Source organism: Varroa destructor, unplaced genomic scaffold (genome assembly GCF_002443255.2).
Source record: "Varroa destructor unplaced genomic scaffold, Vdes_3.0 BEIS01000005.1, whole genome shotgun sequence".
NCBI lineage: Eukaryota > Metazoa > Arthropoda > Arachnida > Mesostigmata > Varroidae > Varroa > Varroa destructor.
In genome coordinates this window covers 14671718-14690312 of record NW_019211458.1, presented here as the reverse complement: position 1 = coordinate 14690312, position 18595 = coordinate 14671718, and the positions used below count along the sequence as shown (strand labels likewise).

The 18595-nt window shown below is 41.8% G+C and overlaps 1 protein-coding gene across 4 annotated transcripts in view; it reads right to left on the bottom strand.

The window, feature by feature from the left end:
• Positions 1 to 2149: 2149 nt before the first annotated feature.
• Positions 2150 to 18595, bottom strand: part of Rbcn-3A (rabconnectin-3 alpha) — a 32038-nt gene continuing 15592 nt past the window's right edge. Inside the window, exons 14-30 of one of the 4 annotated variants that reach the window (XM_022807205.2) lie at positions 18382 to 18505; positions 17500 to 18211; positions 16596 to 17175; positions 16156 to 16395; positions 15620 to 15991; positions 14510 to 15407; positions 14167 to 14336; positions 13422 to 14042; positions 12841 to 13070; positions 12503 to 12680; positions 11893 to 11979; positions 10784 to 10819; positions 9274 to 9334; positions 6808 to 7016; positions 6354 to 6588; positions 5678 to 5805; positions 2150 to 5397 (exon numbers count right to left, since the gene is read on the bottom strand). In XM_022807205.2, coding sequence (XP_022662940.1) covers positions 5191 to 5397; positions 5678 to 5805; positions 6354 to 6588; positions 6808 to 7016; positions 9274 to 9334; positions 10784 to 10819; positions 11893 to 11979; positions 12503 to 12680; positions 12841 to 13070; positions 13422 to 14042; positions 14167 to 14336; positions 14510 to 15407; positions 15620 to 15991; positions 16156 to 16395; positions 16596 to 17175; positions 17500 to 18211; positions 18382 to 18505 — 5088 coding nt within the window. In that variant the 3' untranslated portion in view covers positions 2150 to 5190. The remainder of the gene's footprint in view (positions 5398 to 5677; positions 5806 to 6353; positions 6589 to 6807; positions 7017 to 9273; positions 9335 to 10783; positions 10820 to 11892; positions 11980 to 12502; positions 12681 to 12840; positions 13071 to 13421; positions 14043 to 14166; positions 14337 to 14509; positions 15408 to 15619; positions 15992 to 16155; positions 16396 to 16595; positions 17176 to 17499; positions 18212 to 18381; positions 18506 to 18595) is intronic. The other 3 variants (XM_022807207.2, XM_022807206.2, XM_022807208.2) reach the window with 3 other exon arrangements.

Here is an 18595-nt window from a genome sequence, read left to right as displayed (position 1 = left end):
GCCATAATGACACAGGCCAGATGAGAGATGCAATTGTTAAACGAAACGTACATATCACTCCGATGTATTGCTTTCGATATCACCGTATAATATAGGGAAGATCTATGCACGTGCTGACGTGCAAGCTTCAATTGTGTATCGCATACACATTATTTCATACATGCACTTAGGGAAAGCAATTAACTGTCGAGAAGGAACATCTTCACCGGCCAACCTCTACTGGTCCGATCAAGTGATGACTGTTATAGTAATTGGGTCACGCACAACGTTCGAAGACATCGCTACATCTATACAGGGAAATGGCTGGGCTTTCGTTATCAATTAAACTAAAGTTGCTGTTATGATATCGACGGAATCTCATGCTTACGCTGTTAATGGCTACGGACATGAAGACGTCGTTGAAGTAATAGAGGCTCACCGTGTTGAGTAGGAAGCTTCGTGAAAACATTACTAACAATATGGCCTGTCAGATGTTGTAGAACTAATTATTTCTAGGCAAATAAATGACGAAATATTTTCTGTCAGCATAATTCTTCTACACGAATCAGCAGCTATCGCACAGCGTAGACTTGTTGGCATCCCTTCTGCAGTTTAGGCCATTGCGACGTTTCTTTGTAACTCGATGTAGGCTTTTCGATTGTGACATCGTATCAGGAAGAGAAATACAGCCTGATTACTTACATTTTCGGATTGCTCACTGTGAGCAAAGACCGGAAAAGGCGTAACGTTTATTTGCGTGAGAAAGGTTATATAAAAAAAAAAAAAGGTTATAAAAAATATATATATAAAAAAAAAAAGAATATCTTAACCATCATCGTATCCCTATCGAACTGTAGATGTTGATTTCGTCTCACACTTACCATATTAGATTTTATTTACTTCGGGATGACCAAGGACCCATGCCGCTGCGCCGACAAACTTCCATAGGTCAGCCTTTTACATGTATTTTGCAAATATCATATAGTTTTATGGTAACTATTGAACTTACCGAATAGATGGCTAATGTTGGGTTCAATCGTTTTGCTATCTATTTGTTCTAGTCATCAGAAACATCGACACAAAATCATACCATGAATGTAAATGGGAGTGCTTTAATAAGGCTATAGTTCGAATTTTATAATTCGTTCGAAATGGGCCATGCAAGCACAACCTAAAGCATATCAAAACAATCAGTGCACGCAAAAGTTAAGTAAATCAGTAGAATTTTCTGTGATACTTAATAATAACTTTTTCTTTATTTATTTACAAATACATCTTTATTAATTGTTGTTATGATTATAATTTTTTATTATATTTTCTATAATCGTATTATGATTATGATTATTATTATTATTATGATATTTCTGCACGACTCGCTTAATTTCGCTAAGGACGATGTTAAATACTTTTGCGGACGTATTTTGGCTTTTTTTTCTTTTTTTTTTTATTTTTCTTATTTATTATGCATGAAACACAATCATTATTTTAATACTCGATAAATTTAACAACATATTGAAACGACAGTATATCCTGCTCTGCTTTTCGTCATGCTTCCATCTTTTCGCTACGTATCTGTAAATCTCCTTGTTTGCTGTTTCGTGTTCCTGATATCTTCGTTTTCCTTTTGCTGCCCCTGTATCCCGGATTGAACATATGCTACAGCTGCTACTTTACCCAGGAATACCCGTTAATTTATTATCAGGTATCTCTCGCCTTTAACCTTCCTGCACCTTCATGCCTATTTGACGGCCTTCCTGTTCAGTCCGGCATTCGCTCTAGATCAACATATAAACCATTCCTCATACACTAGCAGCAGCAGCAGCAGCAGCGGTTAGGTGTTTCTATTAATTGTTGCTGTTTTTGTCGATTGGGAGAGATACTCCCTCTGGTAAATTTCTGTCTGCACTGATTATACATGAGCCACTTTTTACGCTCGATAGTAGTAGTTACTACTTTCGAATACTTCCTAATTAGTTTTTGACACGAAGGGACATATGCGTGAATCATACGGCGCGTCTTGTTTCAGACTTGTTGGCTGATAACGAAAAACCGCAAAATATATGTAGACCACGATTAACGATTATATAATATCGAATCTCTTTGGCCTATTTGTTATCACCGGAGGTACGTAAATAGATAAGTGATCACCCAGAATAACAACAGTTACCTCTTCAATAATAATGTTTATTGTTGTTTGTGGGAAACACAACAAAAAGCTTGACGCTGGTGACGATTCGGTATAGCTACTATTACGCACCATCACTGCAAAGGGCATATTATCAATAAGACACTTTAAGTAGTAGCAAACACCCGTATTACTGTTTTTTCACGAAGCTTTAGAAAAGTTCGAATCGTTTTCGAATTCTAGTTGATTGTTTATTTCTCAATAATGTCCCAACAGACAGTCTTTGGGACTACTCGTTTTTTGCACCTGTACTCGATTTTACGTGCTAACGTCTTTACGAGCTACGTACCACCCGTCCTTAGCCCATCTTCGTCGCGAGCTAATATCGACTAGTAAGTTCATCACAGCGCACCGTCAAGATGTCATTTTCAGGTAGTGGAACGTATTTTCTATATAACGTAACATAACAAAAGCCACGGGCATAACAAAAAGTGTAAAAAAATATTTTCTTTACTTGTCAACAAGGTACGCTTGATAATCGTAGCCGACTATGTAATCACTAAGCAAACTAAATTCTATGAAATTCCCTCAGTAAAAGGAAATTAACAACTCCTGTACGTCTTTTTGCTTCATCCTCTACCCCTTGGCCTGGGTTTTTCTTCTTACAGACTGACCTATTCGCAGCCTTCACTCAAAGCTAATTTTTAATTCAAGAACTCTCTTCGTATATCATGCGTTACTGTACATACGTTCCTGTAAGGACTTTTGCACGGTGCCAAGAAACTAATGGAAAAATCAACAGTGACGTATTTAGCCGCTTTAGTGTTCCTTCTAGCCAAGATCATCCCGAGAAGAGGGAGACTTATTGCGGCGAGCAGGGTCTTTCTGCTCAAAGCTGTTTGTAATTTCCTTGGAACACATCCTATCTTCCGTCCACTGTGGTTTTTTTTTAACAGATACGCGTTGTTAACTTCACTTCCGCCCGCGATTCATTCTGTGACACCTGTTCATTTTTCAATAATAAATTTACTACCACCTTCGGTTTATCAGGTTTTCTCACTTGTCCCCTCCATAGAACAAAGACATCTTCAAACCATCGGTGTTGCCTTGCTTCGCTCTGTCAAACCATTAACAATTCAAAATTGCTTAATTATAAATAAATGATATGGGTAATATATGAAACGACAGATCAAGCGGGGAGCAAGCGTATTTGACAATTACATCACATTATACCAAATAACTACAGAACAGTAATACTAGCTAGTACTCGTTCGTGTTCTAACTACGAGAGAACTTCGTCTGCCATCGTCATTGTCGTTACTATACGTGCCGCTATTCGCGTTACCATCAATTACTGTTATTATATAGCTTCTACTTTTGTGTGCCCCAAACAAATGAGTAGATTATTGTTTATACCGCTGTCGATATCTCTGCTGCATACGTTTGTTATGTTTTGATAGTTATAATGATGATGATGATGTTGAGCTTAAGGGCTAATATCATATCGTCGTTGTTATGTTATACTATTTATCTATGTTTTTTTTTTTTCTAAATCTAATATGTTTCTACACGTACACCGTATTGTTGAGTCAATCAATCTTTATTTCCATCATTTTATCAGATAATAATAATAGTAACCAAAATAATAATCAATTTTTGTGTAAAACACACAAATGATAGCATGTTTACAGTTGTTTGTTAGTCATTGTGTTACCACGAATAATAATAACAATAATAATGTCAAAAAATCATAGGAATTGCACTACAAGTGATCTATGTCATTACTGTTACTAGCATCCAACATTGCTACAGTGGTCAGGCGATGGCTATTTCTCCGTCTGTTCATTGCTATTGAATTTTCTGCGTGCGCGCCTTCCTGTTTAAGTTTCGTGTGATTTCGATCTACTTCTCTGACCTTTATTTTTGGAACTCGTTCTATTCTTATATCGCGTTAGTAGCTCCCGTCAATAGAGAGGAGCATGTGCCGCGCTACACCCCAACTTTTCCTTTTGTCTCAAACAGTTTAGGATCAACGGCTTCCAGGCACGCACCTCAGGGCCAAAAGGTGATCAAATTCGTCTTATATTATATCATAGTCGTAGCGGCGGTTAACCGGATGTACGAACTTTAGTTTCACCCGCTTGATGTAATTTCACAGATCATTATTTCGCCGCAAATTGTACGCAGTGTATACGCTACGTTACGTTGAGGCATGCCTTCATTTTACCCTTTTGCCCAATGTAATTCCTTTACCGTGGCCTTCTGTCTATTCCTGACCCTGTTCGGACACGCCTGTCTCTTTAAGTAAACCCGCGTGACCAATTCGAAACAAAGTACCTGTGATTATGACTCATAAAGAACGCTTTTAGAATTACAGTAGTCCCAAGTCACTGCGTTCTAGATATGTGGCCCCTTTTTTAAGACAACTTCAACAGCTTTTTGGCCTATTAAGGTTTACTAACTATTATAGACAATGCTGACAAACAGCGATATCGTGAATCTTGCCACAAGGCGGGATTATTAATCCGAACTGTCTCGCTGTAATCACTTCGTCGCTGGTAAAAAAACAGAAGACTAACAACGTTAGATACCAAACACTAAAGGTTAGTAACAGGAACTCGTAGAGGAGAACGCAACGTTGAAAAGCAGACGTATGAGGGCTGCCGGTGGCCATAACAGGTCGTAAGGATAGTTTTAGACTGAAGCATCCATTAGGTGCTAAATTCAAATTATCTGCCTTTTATTTTAAAATATTATATATCACTCATTGTATTACTAGGCCGACATTCGAACTGTCTGCCTGCAGACGCTGGCAAACGGAGCTAGCCATTTATTATCGGCAAACATGCTATAACTGTTAGTAATAATAATACTATAATTGATTAATATATGTATTATATGTTTATGGTGTACGCCTACTACTATTAGAACGGTGACGGATGTTAATGGTGGGTTGTTGGTTAAATCAGCAGCTGTATATAATAGGTATGTCTGCCCATTCCTCAGTCTCACTCTGGCTGCACCTGCTAGGCCGTACGTAGAACACTCAAAGTTACTTATATAATTCTTATTATTCATTCGTATCATCAGTATGGCGCTAACTGGACCACATTGGAGTCCTTTTTCGGAAGCTGTCGAAGCTTCAATGAACCATCGGCGCCGCACGAGAACAGACGTATCTGTTCATCCACGTATAGATGTGTCACACCTGACGCCATACTTCGAAACAGGCTATTTTTTGAGTGCTCACCCTTGAACGAGTACTGCATTGCGTATGCCGGAAGACTCCATATCTGCCGACACAGGAAACACCATAGCGAAGAACGAGAGATTTCAGCAGCCGAAATATAAGACGCGCTTAGATACACGTAAACATGCATTATAGATAAAATACTGCTCATCTGTTGTTATGCGATTCAATGTGTTGGCTGTCTAAATTAGTTATCGGGGCGTCTACGAAATGTATCACTCGCTTGGCTTAACCGTTACCAATGGTATTATCAATCGCATTGAGAGCTATCTTTCCTATGAGGGAACAGGCTATGTTGTTTAGCGGTAAATCGGGCTCTTTACCTTGATATCTCCATCAGCGGAACCGGACACAAAGAACTCCTCATTGGGATCAAGGGAAAGACACTTGACGGCCGAGTCATGGGCCTGGAATTTGTGCTGCAAGACGCGCTGGCGTACGTCTATGATCGCTGCAATTATCAATCACCAAAAACAATTACAATAAAATTACAAGGAACCAAACCGCTAGTGTTACTACTGTACAAAATCTGAATATCTAGAAATCCATATACATTAAACACCCAGTGACTGGAAGCCTTCTTCGCTACCTCGCGATATCTGACAGCTTCTCTAGATAGAGACCAAATGCATCCTTGGACTAACTCAGTTATGTTTAGTGCACGCCACTAAATCAGCCGTGTCGCTACGTGATCAAGTAAAAATGCCTTCCTACGGTCCTCCCTTTGTACATCGATAATATTAATGGTGAAGACAATTGCCGACGGGACTGCGACCTAAGCTATTGTCTCTCTATTTGATAAACAGAAATCGATTAAAGTCTTTACTCCCTACTTCTTCACAGAACAAACCCATTTCTTCTAGCGATTGTTAACTACACCATTTGATCGTTAAGTTAATGGTAAAGTCTAAATCACGGAAGAGTCGCTTTGCCATAATATATATATTAGCTTCTGAAACAGTATCACCCTGTCGTAATCCTTGTGTATAATCTACACACCAATATCTCCTTTCTTGCCGGCCGAGATGAGCAGTCCGCTGTGCGGTGCATAGAGCAATGCGGAACAGCCATGTTCGTGACAATGGAACGAGCCGATCATCGCCTTTCGTTGGGGAAGAAGTGTATCCCACAGACAGACATTTTTGCCATCAGAGGACTGACCGCCCGTGGCCAGCAAGGATGAACTGCCCGCAAACGCGAACTCCGACGCCTGTTTGCTGTGACACTGCGTCGTCTGATAAATGGCGATAATCATGAAAACGGAACCAGATAAAGCACTCATACATTGCGTCAAGCAAGCAAGCATGTGCATACTACCCCAGCATACTCTATCCAATTCCAAGAAGTTTACATTATGCAAAAATATTTCACGATAGATACGTAATCAAACGTAGTATTATCTGACAATCGTTTAAGGAGATACACTTATTTTTCATAGATGACAAATACTTACGAAGAATGGATTCTGATCATTTCGGGCAACTCCGACTTGCCACAATGAGATGAAGCCGTCACCATCGGTAACACCAAGCTTGTTTCCTTGCGGGTTAAAGCTCACGGAAGTCACCTTTGCCCGAGTCCCAGGAAGACGCAGTGCGCAAACGGCCGAGCTATGACCCCACTCCCACAGCTGGACGGCGCCATCTTGGCCGCCAGAAAGGTCTATTATGCAACGCAGATCATAAAGATAAAATAGTAATCTATTTGTTAAAATAAACGCAATAATGAAAAGCGTGCACAAAGGAGCGAACTGTCAACACCCCCTGCATAATAAATACGCTGTGTCATATATATGTGCATATACGTATCTAGGGGGCCTCAGATTGCTTTATTAGATTTAAATGTCCCTAAAATAAAACAAAACGAAAACAAGTTGTTATGGGTATTCTTATTTTTATATAAGCTCAATCTAGAAGGCTTAGTTTACATCGACCATGAAAGATAATACCAGCTAAACGTCCTCGTAGGGACCGCTTGTATGATTCGATGCACTCCACGTTATCTGAAATCACGGATCTGCATAGTTCAGCGCTACCACTTGACTACCTGAATACGGTATTTCAAAAAGTGGCAAGCTGCTCAATCCCCTCTAAGCCAACTGTTATTTACATCCAGCGCTTTCACGTCGGTGCTCAGACCCAAAACCCAATGACAACTTTGCTTCAAGGGCCGCACCGCACAGCGACTTTGTTGTTTGCCACTTATCCGTGGGTTCTCTGAGCCGAACACGATGTGATGAAAAAAAGTCCTTAGCACGTCTTCCGCACCCCAACATGTGACCAGTATATAAACTGCGTTTGTTATGAACCTGAATCTCTAGCTGTTGAGTCAATTCTATAATGTAAGAACCTTGTTCAAACTCTGGCTTCAGAATGCCTCAGACGGACCCGTCGTCAGTAAACTGAGTCATCAGTGAGGAGATCACTTTGAGATTGATTGATTAACGCGGTCTACGAAGTGCCGTAACGGCCCAAGTCTTTCACTGGAAGAGACGAGGCCAGGATCTTTGTTTCAAGTCACGCGAGTATAATTTGTATGAGTGAAAAAAGGCATATACACATAGGCGGCGAAACTGATAAGCTCAACATCAAGCGAAAATCGAAAAATATGTTTCATATTAAAAACAATTCACTATACTATCCAGCATTTCTGCTCATTACTTCTATAGCAGCTCATGCGAAAATTTCGCAAAGGCCTTATTAGGACGCTAAGACCTTCGGCTTAGTGTTACTGACTGATAAATAATCGTAGATTTAAAAAAAAATGGCGTGGAAAAAGATACAGACTCAAAGGCAAATCATGTTTTATAAGCTTCTACCATTTTCCCTGTATTGCCTATTACGGTGCGGGTTAAAACTCGCTTCTGTCACCATACATTTTTAAACAAAATCATCTACATTCCGCCTTACGATATTAGAATTAATTTTCTACCAGACTCAAGAATGTACCCATATATTTTTGCTATTGCTGTCTTCGATTTGTAGCGTATTTACATTATAATTTGTGCCCAGTTTAATCACGTTTGAAAAACCGAAAATGTAAATAGCGGAACAATCTTTTTTATACGCCACAGTCAGAATCAGCTGAAGGGCATCAAGATGTTCCTTGCATTAGAAGCCATACAACTACACATATAATCCTATCTCCTAGTAACGAACCCGTTGCAATTGTCATTTGCAAAACGTACGCATCGCGTTCCGTGGTGCGACCCTTAGCTGATTTCTTTGAAATTTTGATCTTTGTATCGCAGCGCAAGTTTAACTTTCGAACTGCATTACACTACGTCTCCGAAACTGCTTGTAAAAAAGTTAATTTCGATAATTTTACCGTCACACCCTCTACTCAATCAACGAGCTGAACGACAGACAACGAACGCCACTTTCGCAACGAGCCACTTTCCAACAAACGTTTTACCTTACGCTCTACAGGAGAAGGTCCCAAACCGATGTAAAAGTGTACAGTTGCTCTATTGCAACGCACGTACCTCTACGTGTGAGCTCATACGATCTCAGTCTCATAATGGTACCTTCATGTTTAAATAACAGTCTGAAGAAGAAAACAAGTCTGAATGGGTTAAAGAGTTGATAATAATTTCATTACACATAAGGCACGTGACCTTTGCTGAGATTTGTAGCGCGGTAGTATACGGTGAAGGAGAACATTAGGGGTACGAAGGCAGAAATTATTACCTACGAGCTAACTGTGCAGAAACACGGAACCCTGGCATTACCAATAGACTCTTGTTGTGTTTAACCATAAATAAGCAGTTATTTTTAATATACCTAAATAAGTAATTGGCAAGTAGCAGGAATGGTGTTCATATAACACAGTCATACAGCTTATATACGCGTTTATGGTTAACTTTATCACGATAGAGTACACTGAAAATCGAGGAAAAAGGCTGCCGGCCACAACTTACATAGATTTGCCGAGGGATGAGATGCCAGACGCCGTACTGAATCTACCTTGTGCTTTTTCAGCTGAAATTTCAGTCGATAAGAACCAAGTTAGCATCGTTTTGAAAGCCGCCACGTTATCTTGTTTTATTTTTTGAAACTATTTCTCAATTAAAAATAAATAAGGCTAAATCCAAAATTACTATCGATAACAGCCGATATATCAGTTAACCGACCCAATTTGTTGTTTAAAAAAAGAAGCGTGAAAATAGAAAGCCGTTGTTAGTGCCATTCCTGCTTTCATATAGAGATACCAAAGCAGGAAAAATAATCAGTATGCAGCTAGATAGGCACCGTGGACGCCGCGTTAACGTAACATAACGTTGTTGAAACGATTCCCAGCGTAGCATTTGTTCCCATTAGTTTATAAGTATCTTACCCGGCAGGCATTTCTCAAACATAATCCCTTCCAGTTAGTTGTCAGGTGTTTAGGACAATAAACGGCATAATGGTCAATTATTGGTACATAGCAGTATTAATACTGCGATACTGTTGATACATAATTGACAAGTATCTTTTATGGGTCAGTGTTCTATGAGTGTTTTCGAGCGGTCTATTACTATGACGGATCGTCGACTTATGCTCGAATTGTTTCATAAACAAGAAAGTCATAATCATTTGAAGAACGATTTTACAAAATACCGTTAAATAAGAGAGAAAGCAGTTCCGAATATTTTGAGTCTTCGGCGCAAAATTGTTCATTATTTAGGCGACAGAAGATCAAACTCTAGTTCTATAATAATGTATTGATAAACCGACTGAGAAACAGACATATGTGTTGCACACAGGCGAGAAAAACAAAAGGTCGAAAGGCCAGACTTGAGACGATCCCATTTTTACGAATTCGCCATTTGTTCCAATCCACAGATTACGACCTTTCATATGTTACGTGTTAGGAATCAAGCGCAAAAGCAGTATTCGTAACTAATAGACAAACCACACAGAAATGCCATCAAATAGAAATAAAGGGGAAATACTCGTATAACGGGCAGGCCAGTCATTGGAGCGCTAAGGCGCTCACAGCAGCGGTAGCAAAAAATCAAAAAGACCAAGTAGACGGACCGAAAACAACGAATGTTGAAGATGCAACTATAACTTTCCAGTGAACTAACCGTACGGCAATGATTTGTGGTTGCAATGGATCTAACCTTGCGGTACTTTTCCATCGAAAGCCCTAAAATCACTTACAGACGAATCTACGTATATTACAGACACTCACAAATCCTGCAGTGATTAATCGCAATGTAAAAAGCTCTTGTGATCATTTATAAGCAGTAAACGAACAGCTTAGTAAGAAGGCCAGTGGTAGTTAGCAGCAGTAAGGACAAAATGGGGACTATGGCAAATAAATACATAGCATCCAAAGGAGAACTCAGTCCTGTGCGCCTCAAAATTCGTTGCGATCACATGAATATACTGATTTCATTTTTTAAGGAATGTTGTATTTGCAAAAACAGTCGTAAATCTAAATACCTCAACAGAAGGCCTTCCGTTGGGGGCGGCGACTTTCTAGACATCGAACAAAAAGCAAAGATTGGTGTTCGGTTAATCAGCGGTACAATATAAACACAATTACGTAGAGACACGTCTATCTCCACTGAAGCAACGCGTCACTTGAACCGTCCCAGACAAGCGAAGATTGTGCCATTAGAAGGTGTATTAGGCAGATAATATAGAGTTAATTATAGGATAGAAATAGTTAGATGCTCCTTCTAAACATAATGCTACTGTAGATAGTATGCGATCGCTTATTAACACAATTGGGGTGGCGTTTTTCACATACCCTCGTATCATCACACCTTCGACTGTCATCTTGGCTCACCCGAAATCAATGTTTTAAGAAACTATCCACAAACGGCAATGGATTATATAGTTTGATAAGCTTAGTCACAGACATATGTTAAGTTGAGATATATTTAGAAGTGCTTTAAAAGACTCCAACTTCCTTAACTTGGTATAATTGCCTAGATGCTTCGGCTGACGAATTGTTACACCTGTAGCCTACCTAATCCTAGGTACTAAAATGCAACGTTCATCTATGCGTGTGTCTGACATGCGGTTGTCTATTATACTGTATTGTATGCATGACTTATTCGCTAAGATTACAAATACACAATGAACAGATATCGCATTTTTTCCGTTCGTCAATGATTCTGCAAGGAGATTTCGTTTGGCGAAGCTGATATCTATCAATACCGGTACAGATAGTAGCACACATTGAATATCCCGCTTTTTTCTTAAAATACTAATGAACTTCCTTCTTCTTGATTCCCTTTCTTTCCATCTATCTGGACGAGGCCTGAGTTCGAATTGTGGCTATGGTGACGTAGACTATTCACGGTTTGTTTAATGATCGACTATGGACACGTAAATGGACACGATGACATCACACGAATGCGCAAGCATTGACACGGGTTTCATGATCACAAATAGAAATGGTGACACACAAATCAAATAGACTTCGTGGAGGCAGTAACGGACAGTGATCTTATTATTTATCAGAACAATGACAGAAGCGCGACCGTTGACGATGTTTCATGTCGACGAAATGAAAGTACGTCGGGCGTATTTTCTCTACTCACCGTTTTCACCATGAGTCTGCTTCGGGAGAGCACAAACTCGCAGAACTGCGGGTGTTGGCTCCCCGCGAAATGCAGGTTCTTCAAGTTCTAAGTCCGTCATCAAGAGGGCAGCATGCGAAATCACGTTTATTATTAATAAGTATACTGAAGCAAATTTAGTATCTGTATGCGCTGAAGCTTGATTAAAACTAGCATAGCTTTTACGATGGAATAGTCATATAGTAATAATTGAAAAAAGAAACTATCTAGATCTTTTAATTACATAACGATCAACTTTTGATTTAATAAATGACTTATACACAATTTTCAAATATTTAAACCGCGCCTTCTATAAATATGCATTCAATACATGCGGTCAGCCTTTCAGTATAGTGTTACCAAAAAATAATTGAACAGTCACTGTTACGCAGCGACCGCTTGTAAAATTTCCCGTCACTGCGGACGAAGCGGCTGAGTACCATGACAAGTTTGTTATGGTTAGAATCAGCCGCGGATACACGCGATAAGTGTCAGTAGAAACCAGAGCTCGATTTCTACTGCTAGCATTCAAACCTATGTCTTACGCTGATGAAAAAAAAAAATGATAAAACAAGTATGCAATTTTACGTACAATATTGCTTTTTCCGTGCGAGTGAACCGAGCTGATAATCGAGTTTGATGGCAAAGGGGCGAGAGGTGTGGTGACGTGCGAGCCGACGGTATTAGCAGCTGGACCCAACAGCTGTCGGTCGATAGGATGCTCGATGACCAAATACTCGCTTCCGCCTGCACCTGTCGCATCATGACTCCTGCCGAATTAATGGTGCGCGCGCAGCAACGATTTCCGTTAGAATCAATGAAATCCGCGGAACGTCGCATGAGGATCTACACTCGGTTAGTATGAACTTCATTACTGCTTTAGCTATTGCCAAATGAAACTGTGTTACTAGCAGTTCTGATTATTCGAACCTGTTTAGAATATCGAATTCGGCTTCATTGTCTAGCCATCCAACATCATCGAGAAGTCCTGATATGTCGAGCTCCTGCATGTCTTTAGGTGTAGCGACAGTGATAACTGATGTGCTTGCGCTACCACGATTCACGCAGAAGGCCGAGATACTTTCCTGATCCTTGTGTATCACCCGTATTGGACGGATTGCCGTGTTTTCGTCTTCGTCCTCCACTCCGCTATCCGCCAGCTAAATTACAACGAACAACAATGCACGAGACACTTAATCAGTATGTAGATCTACACGGAATATACAGCTCTTTTGACGTGAGAGTAAGACTTCAAGGCCATTGCCATTGCTACGTAAAAAGGTTCACGACAAGGTGGATTGTACGGCCAGATATTCTCATCTCTCCCGGGAGGAATGATGCGGGCATAAGGTAGCCATATTAAGTACGGTTGTTACTATCACCCCTATTACTTAACCACGCATCACAAATCAGCTAGGATATGTATTTGCTGTGGATATACTGCTGACCCCATGAAAGCCGCATGCTGTTTGGCTAGAGATGTAGCACTTTTTACGAAGTTGTCTTATTACCATGAGGGGCAGCCTCTTCGGTGGGGAAAAGATGTACTTGATAAAGTACTCCTGACAATCGTCCTGTCGCACGAGGTAATTCCACAGACGTCGGACTCCCCGAAGCGCAGCTGCATTGGTGCCATGCTGGAATGGCGTATTGTCAAGTTCGAGTAGAACCTTGTACTTATGAATCGCCGGGCCTGAATGAACAAAATTGTCGACAACCATATTCGGCAGAAGATCAGCTGCCTTGGGGCCCTTGTCAAGTTGGTCACGTTGGATATTATACCAGTGCTGTAGTGCTTTTAGTGCGGCATGCGAGAGTGGGCTGGCGACGGGAAGATCATTAAAGTCGACGCCTGCCGTCTCCAGAAAACGTACAACATTACGCAGCACCAACTTCAGAACTGACAGGCTTAGAATGCCCCAGCTAAACTGTTCTTCGACCGATTCTCCCTGAGCGGGTTTGTTCGCCTTGTTATCTCGACCCTGTTGGGATTTGCTGTCAGCGGACTTATCGTCAAAGACATCCTCTTTCCAATCGTCTTCGATCTCATCTTCTTCGATATTCTCCGATGAGTCATAGTCGACCGGCTGTAAGTTCTCCTCAAGGTGCGGCTTGGAAAGAAGACGAGCAGCCTATAAAAAAAAAAACAAGCAAAATTACGATGAGGTCAGACAGCTCGTATTTACTGAATATATGAATACTATATTGACAGAAATCTGAGCAAGTCATGCTAGGACAGCTTGAAGTATTACATACGATTGATTGTGTGGGTGCAACAAAAACTTCTTTGTACGCTGGTCGGGCTTCGTTACGGTCGGCAGTAGAAGGTGATGTTGGCGCCTTTTCTGCCGCGAATTGCGGGAGGATTTTCATGTTCCATTTTAGTCGTTGGCGGTTTATAGCATCAAGGATGCTACTATCTTGGCCTGAAATCCGTTAGAGACAATGCTTAAATCAATCTGTGTGTTTTCTATATATGTTTTTCTGTTAGATTTTGCTAGAATTACGATAATCGACAAAATAACAAAGACGTCAATTGTTAATAACTCAGCTAGAGAAATAGACGGCAGTCGTAATCTAAGCCTACAGTAAAACGTACCGCTGTCACCGGTGGCACTCATATTTTGTGCGTTAACTGCGCCATGCGTCGAGGCCTTATTCTGAAACGCGACAGAGCTCATGGCGGCGGTTACCACACCCGCCAGATGAACTTTAAGCACTTTTTCCGCTCCTCCACCAAAGAGAGCTGCCCACATTTCTTCTGTCATCTTGTGGCTTACCAAACGAAACAGCACCTGACTGTCCCTCGTTGCAAGTGCGTGTACTGTTAGCGACAGATACACAGCGACGAAGGCCTCGCATAACAGCGTGTGCAGTTTCGGGGCGTCGTCGTCCCGATCGCGAGCCATCAGAGCGCGCAAACTCGGCACTCCTGGCCATTTTGACGGAGCCGACGTTGGTAAAAGGTCGCTGGCCGATGCCGAGCTGAGACGCTCGCGAGTCTGTGGCGCCAACAGGCTTAGGCTTCCATGCAATGCTCCTCCAAGGACTGCTGCCTGGGGCCCACCGTCTTCATCAACGGTGGATCTTGGCCCTCGACGAGTTGGCAACTTGTCGCTGTCACACAACGCCTGATAGATGCAGGCAGATAGTGAAAGACATAGATCACGTAGGACCATCACTTTCGTTAGCTCGCCGCGCTGTGGCAGTTGAAGCGACAAGTCTTGTGTAATCGTCAGTAAGATGTCGTGAGCCAATGATTGCACGTGTCGAACTGGGTCGGCCACAACCGTTTTATTTGAAGCAACACTAGCTGCTAATAATGGCAGGCTAGTCGGTACGGGCAGAGGTGACGCTAATAGCGCCTGAGGGGTACGAGTCTGCTGTAGTTCTTGCAGAAGAAGATTGAGTTCCATGCGAACAGCTGCAAGACCTCCGCCGTGTGCGCCATGAAGCGCCGAGTAACTCAGTAATGTTCGTAGAAGGGCTTCATTTGCCTGAAGTTATTTAATATTTAAAATTAGGTGATTGTTTAAATGGCGCGTGTCGTAGAAAAAGTACATCGATGGTTAAACGTCGGAAACGCGCCGACATTATTTAATGAAGTTAATGCGTCTCCTTTAATATATAAAAAAAGCTTTTCCTCGAAAAGGTAGCAAAATCGCTATATGTATTGCATCGTGGAATATCATAGTTCATAGCAGTTTACCTTTAACCAATGTTTACGACGTGCAGCCCGATCGATTTTATCCTCAAAATCTTTCTTATCCTGAAGAAGGACATCGCGCAACTTGACGGCCTCGGGTAATGCCTCGCCGGCTTCGGATGCCTCAACTCTTCCTACGAGCTGATCGGACCCCTCGTTGGCACCATAATGGCAGAGCTGCCGCAGAGCGGCCACACATTTCTCAAGCCACACATACAGCTGGAATCGTAGCAGGCCTCCGTCCACCTCGAGTCCCGTCGCAAGAGTTGACAACTCTTCCATCATAATTTTGAGGCACGCGATGAATTTCAGTTGTTGCGCCATAATGTCAATCACCTCAGACCCTTTCCGGTACGCGGCGGCTTCTCCTACTGACTGTAACAATTCAAGAGGCCAATTTGCTTTTAATTATCGATATAGCGCCTATCGAATTCTACGTTGGTAACTCAAGCCAAAAACTCCCAATAATGATTTTTTCAAACGTCTACGGCTATTCTGTCTGTGATACAAATGATAAAATCTGCCACCCTATTACAGACCTTTTCATTTTCACTGGATTGCGAAGCTTTGCGGTCATGTGAAGTGCCATTTAATTGACCGCTTCTCTGTTGTTCATTTGATACGGGTTGGCTCCAGTCAAAATCCTCTGCCCTTCCGCCAACCTTATTCAGGACCGGTTGACTCCAGTCAAACGCGTCCACATTTTGCGGTTCCGGTTGAGACCAGCCATATTGTTCGGCCTTCTGAGAGACCGGCTGCGACCAATCGAAAGCGTCCGCCTGGCACATTGTAATACAGAGAAAAATAGATAAAACTGCATGTAACAAGTCACCGGTCGGCGCGGTAGCCCAAATTGAAAAAGCCAAACACCGCTAATTTTAAAGTGAAGCAGATAGAAGATATAATGACGAAAGTATCCATAATTATCATAAATATAAAAAATAATGATTTCACCTTACCTGGTTAAGGTCATTATTACCTTTTGCGAGACTACAGGCATACTCCAGTCAAAATCTTCAGCTTTTTCTTCTTTTTCTATGGGAAACGACGACACGTCTTCCTTGGACGTAAATACGTCCGTGGATTCGGAATCGAGTTGGCAGTTCGGCAATCTAGAGAGCACCTCGAGTGCTAATGGTGGACAGCCTGCTCGGAAATAGGTGTGGGCCGTTGTAAAGAATAGGCGTCGCTCGAGAGGGGTGATCGTATCGGCCCCCTGGTTGTCTGCTCCGTTGGCCACGGAGTTGAAGCCGCTGAGCATGATGGCTCGTGACTGTCGGCGGTCCTTCATGAGACGGGCAAGATTCCGCCGCACTACGAATGGATGCGTACGAAGGTAAAGATAGAAATTAAAGACAGCGGGATCCGAACCGCCGGTCTGATCTTTGCCCTCACCGGCAGTGGGCTCCCTGTACGCTGGGTGCGAACAACCAATATCCGTCTGAAGTAGTGTCGAGAGAGCGTCCTCGTAACGCTTCAAAATCCAGTAAGCCATCGAACGTATAAACGGATCAGGATGCGCCTGCGATGCATGGTAGTCTTCGCCTTTTTCATTGCATCTATGTTAAACAAAGATTGTTCATCTTACTTATTGGCACTATAGGGTTACAAAAACAACATTCACACAATACTCGGGATCAAGAGTTCGATCACATAATATTGAAATGACGAAAGGCTAGAGCTCTGTAATACCGTGTATGAATCTAATAAACATCATATGCTAGGTTCGTGCTTTGTTTTGCAAAGGCATCACGTAATGAGTAATAAGTTCGGTAATGTTAATTTAAAACTCCGCACCGTCAATAGTCTCACTGACGCAACAATGACATATTGACGAACAATGACAAATTGCCGTAACAATGTTTGTGGGAGAGATTACTCACCCCAAAACGCTATTGTAGACGGTGGGTTTTAGGGTATCAGGATACGTCGCAACCTCACCTCCATCATATAATCGTACCAGGATCATTGCGAGTTGGAGGTCGTCCAAATTATTCAGACACACTTGCACCGCTGACTTAAGATCATTGGCCAGTAGGAAAAAGGCAGCGGCATGTTTGAATTTCTGCTTGCCGAGTAACGCGTAAGCATTTTTCAGTGCCGCCCTACGCCAACGATCTTCGTTGAAATTGTTTTGGAAGAACTCTGTCATTTTTTTGTCGCTAACCGAGCGGAATAATCCAGTTAAAATGTTTTTCTTCTTCAGCGCCATGTAGTAGAAGGACGCATCGAGAGGATTTTGCTGGGACTGGAAAGCGCTTTTGGCTACACGTTCAATCAACCTCTTAAGTGATGCATTGTTTTTGCACCACCAGCCAACACCTAGGTCCTTCAGGTCAGTCCATTTAAGGTTGTTTTGATTGAGCACTAGTTGGATGAGTTCATCCTGAGTCTCCGAGTGGAATGCCCATACGATTGAGTGCGGGGCTAAGCCCTGCTTTTGTAAAGACGCACGTTCAGACAGCGGTAGACACCGCATTAAATATGTGTGATGCCGAGTGGCCAATAAATAACGAAGACCGGAGTCATCCAATGCCTCGGTGGCCGCCTCGACATTCACTTCAGTGTGATGTGACTCGTGCTTGGTTATCGATACTGAAATCGATCAAGGGGCGATTAATAAGTTACCATCTTTTCCACATGACATGACGGTCCATTTCAAATAAACCCCTTTCCTCGTCGATCTATTGTTCGCTACTGTTCTCTGATAGGAAAAATTATCACCCCCTGGTTCATGTTATAAATTTTCAGAGTGTTCGACTTACCTGTAACATTCTGCGAGAATCGTTCAGTAATGTTGGACTGGAATGAAGCAACAGAGTCTGCCAGGGCAAGTAGATGCACCTGGTCTAGATTTGACAAACCTGGTAGACTGCAGTGAGTTAATACCTGAAAGCAAATCATTCACCATTCAGTCGCTTTCATTCACTTTAACGTGTTGTAGCAAACAATTAACGATGATTTGTTTCATCCCTAATA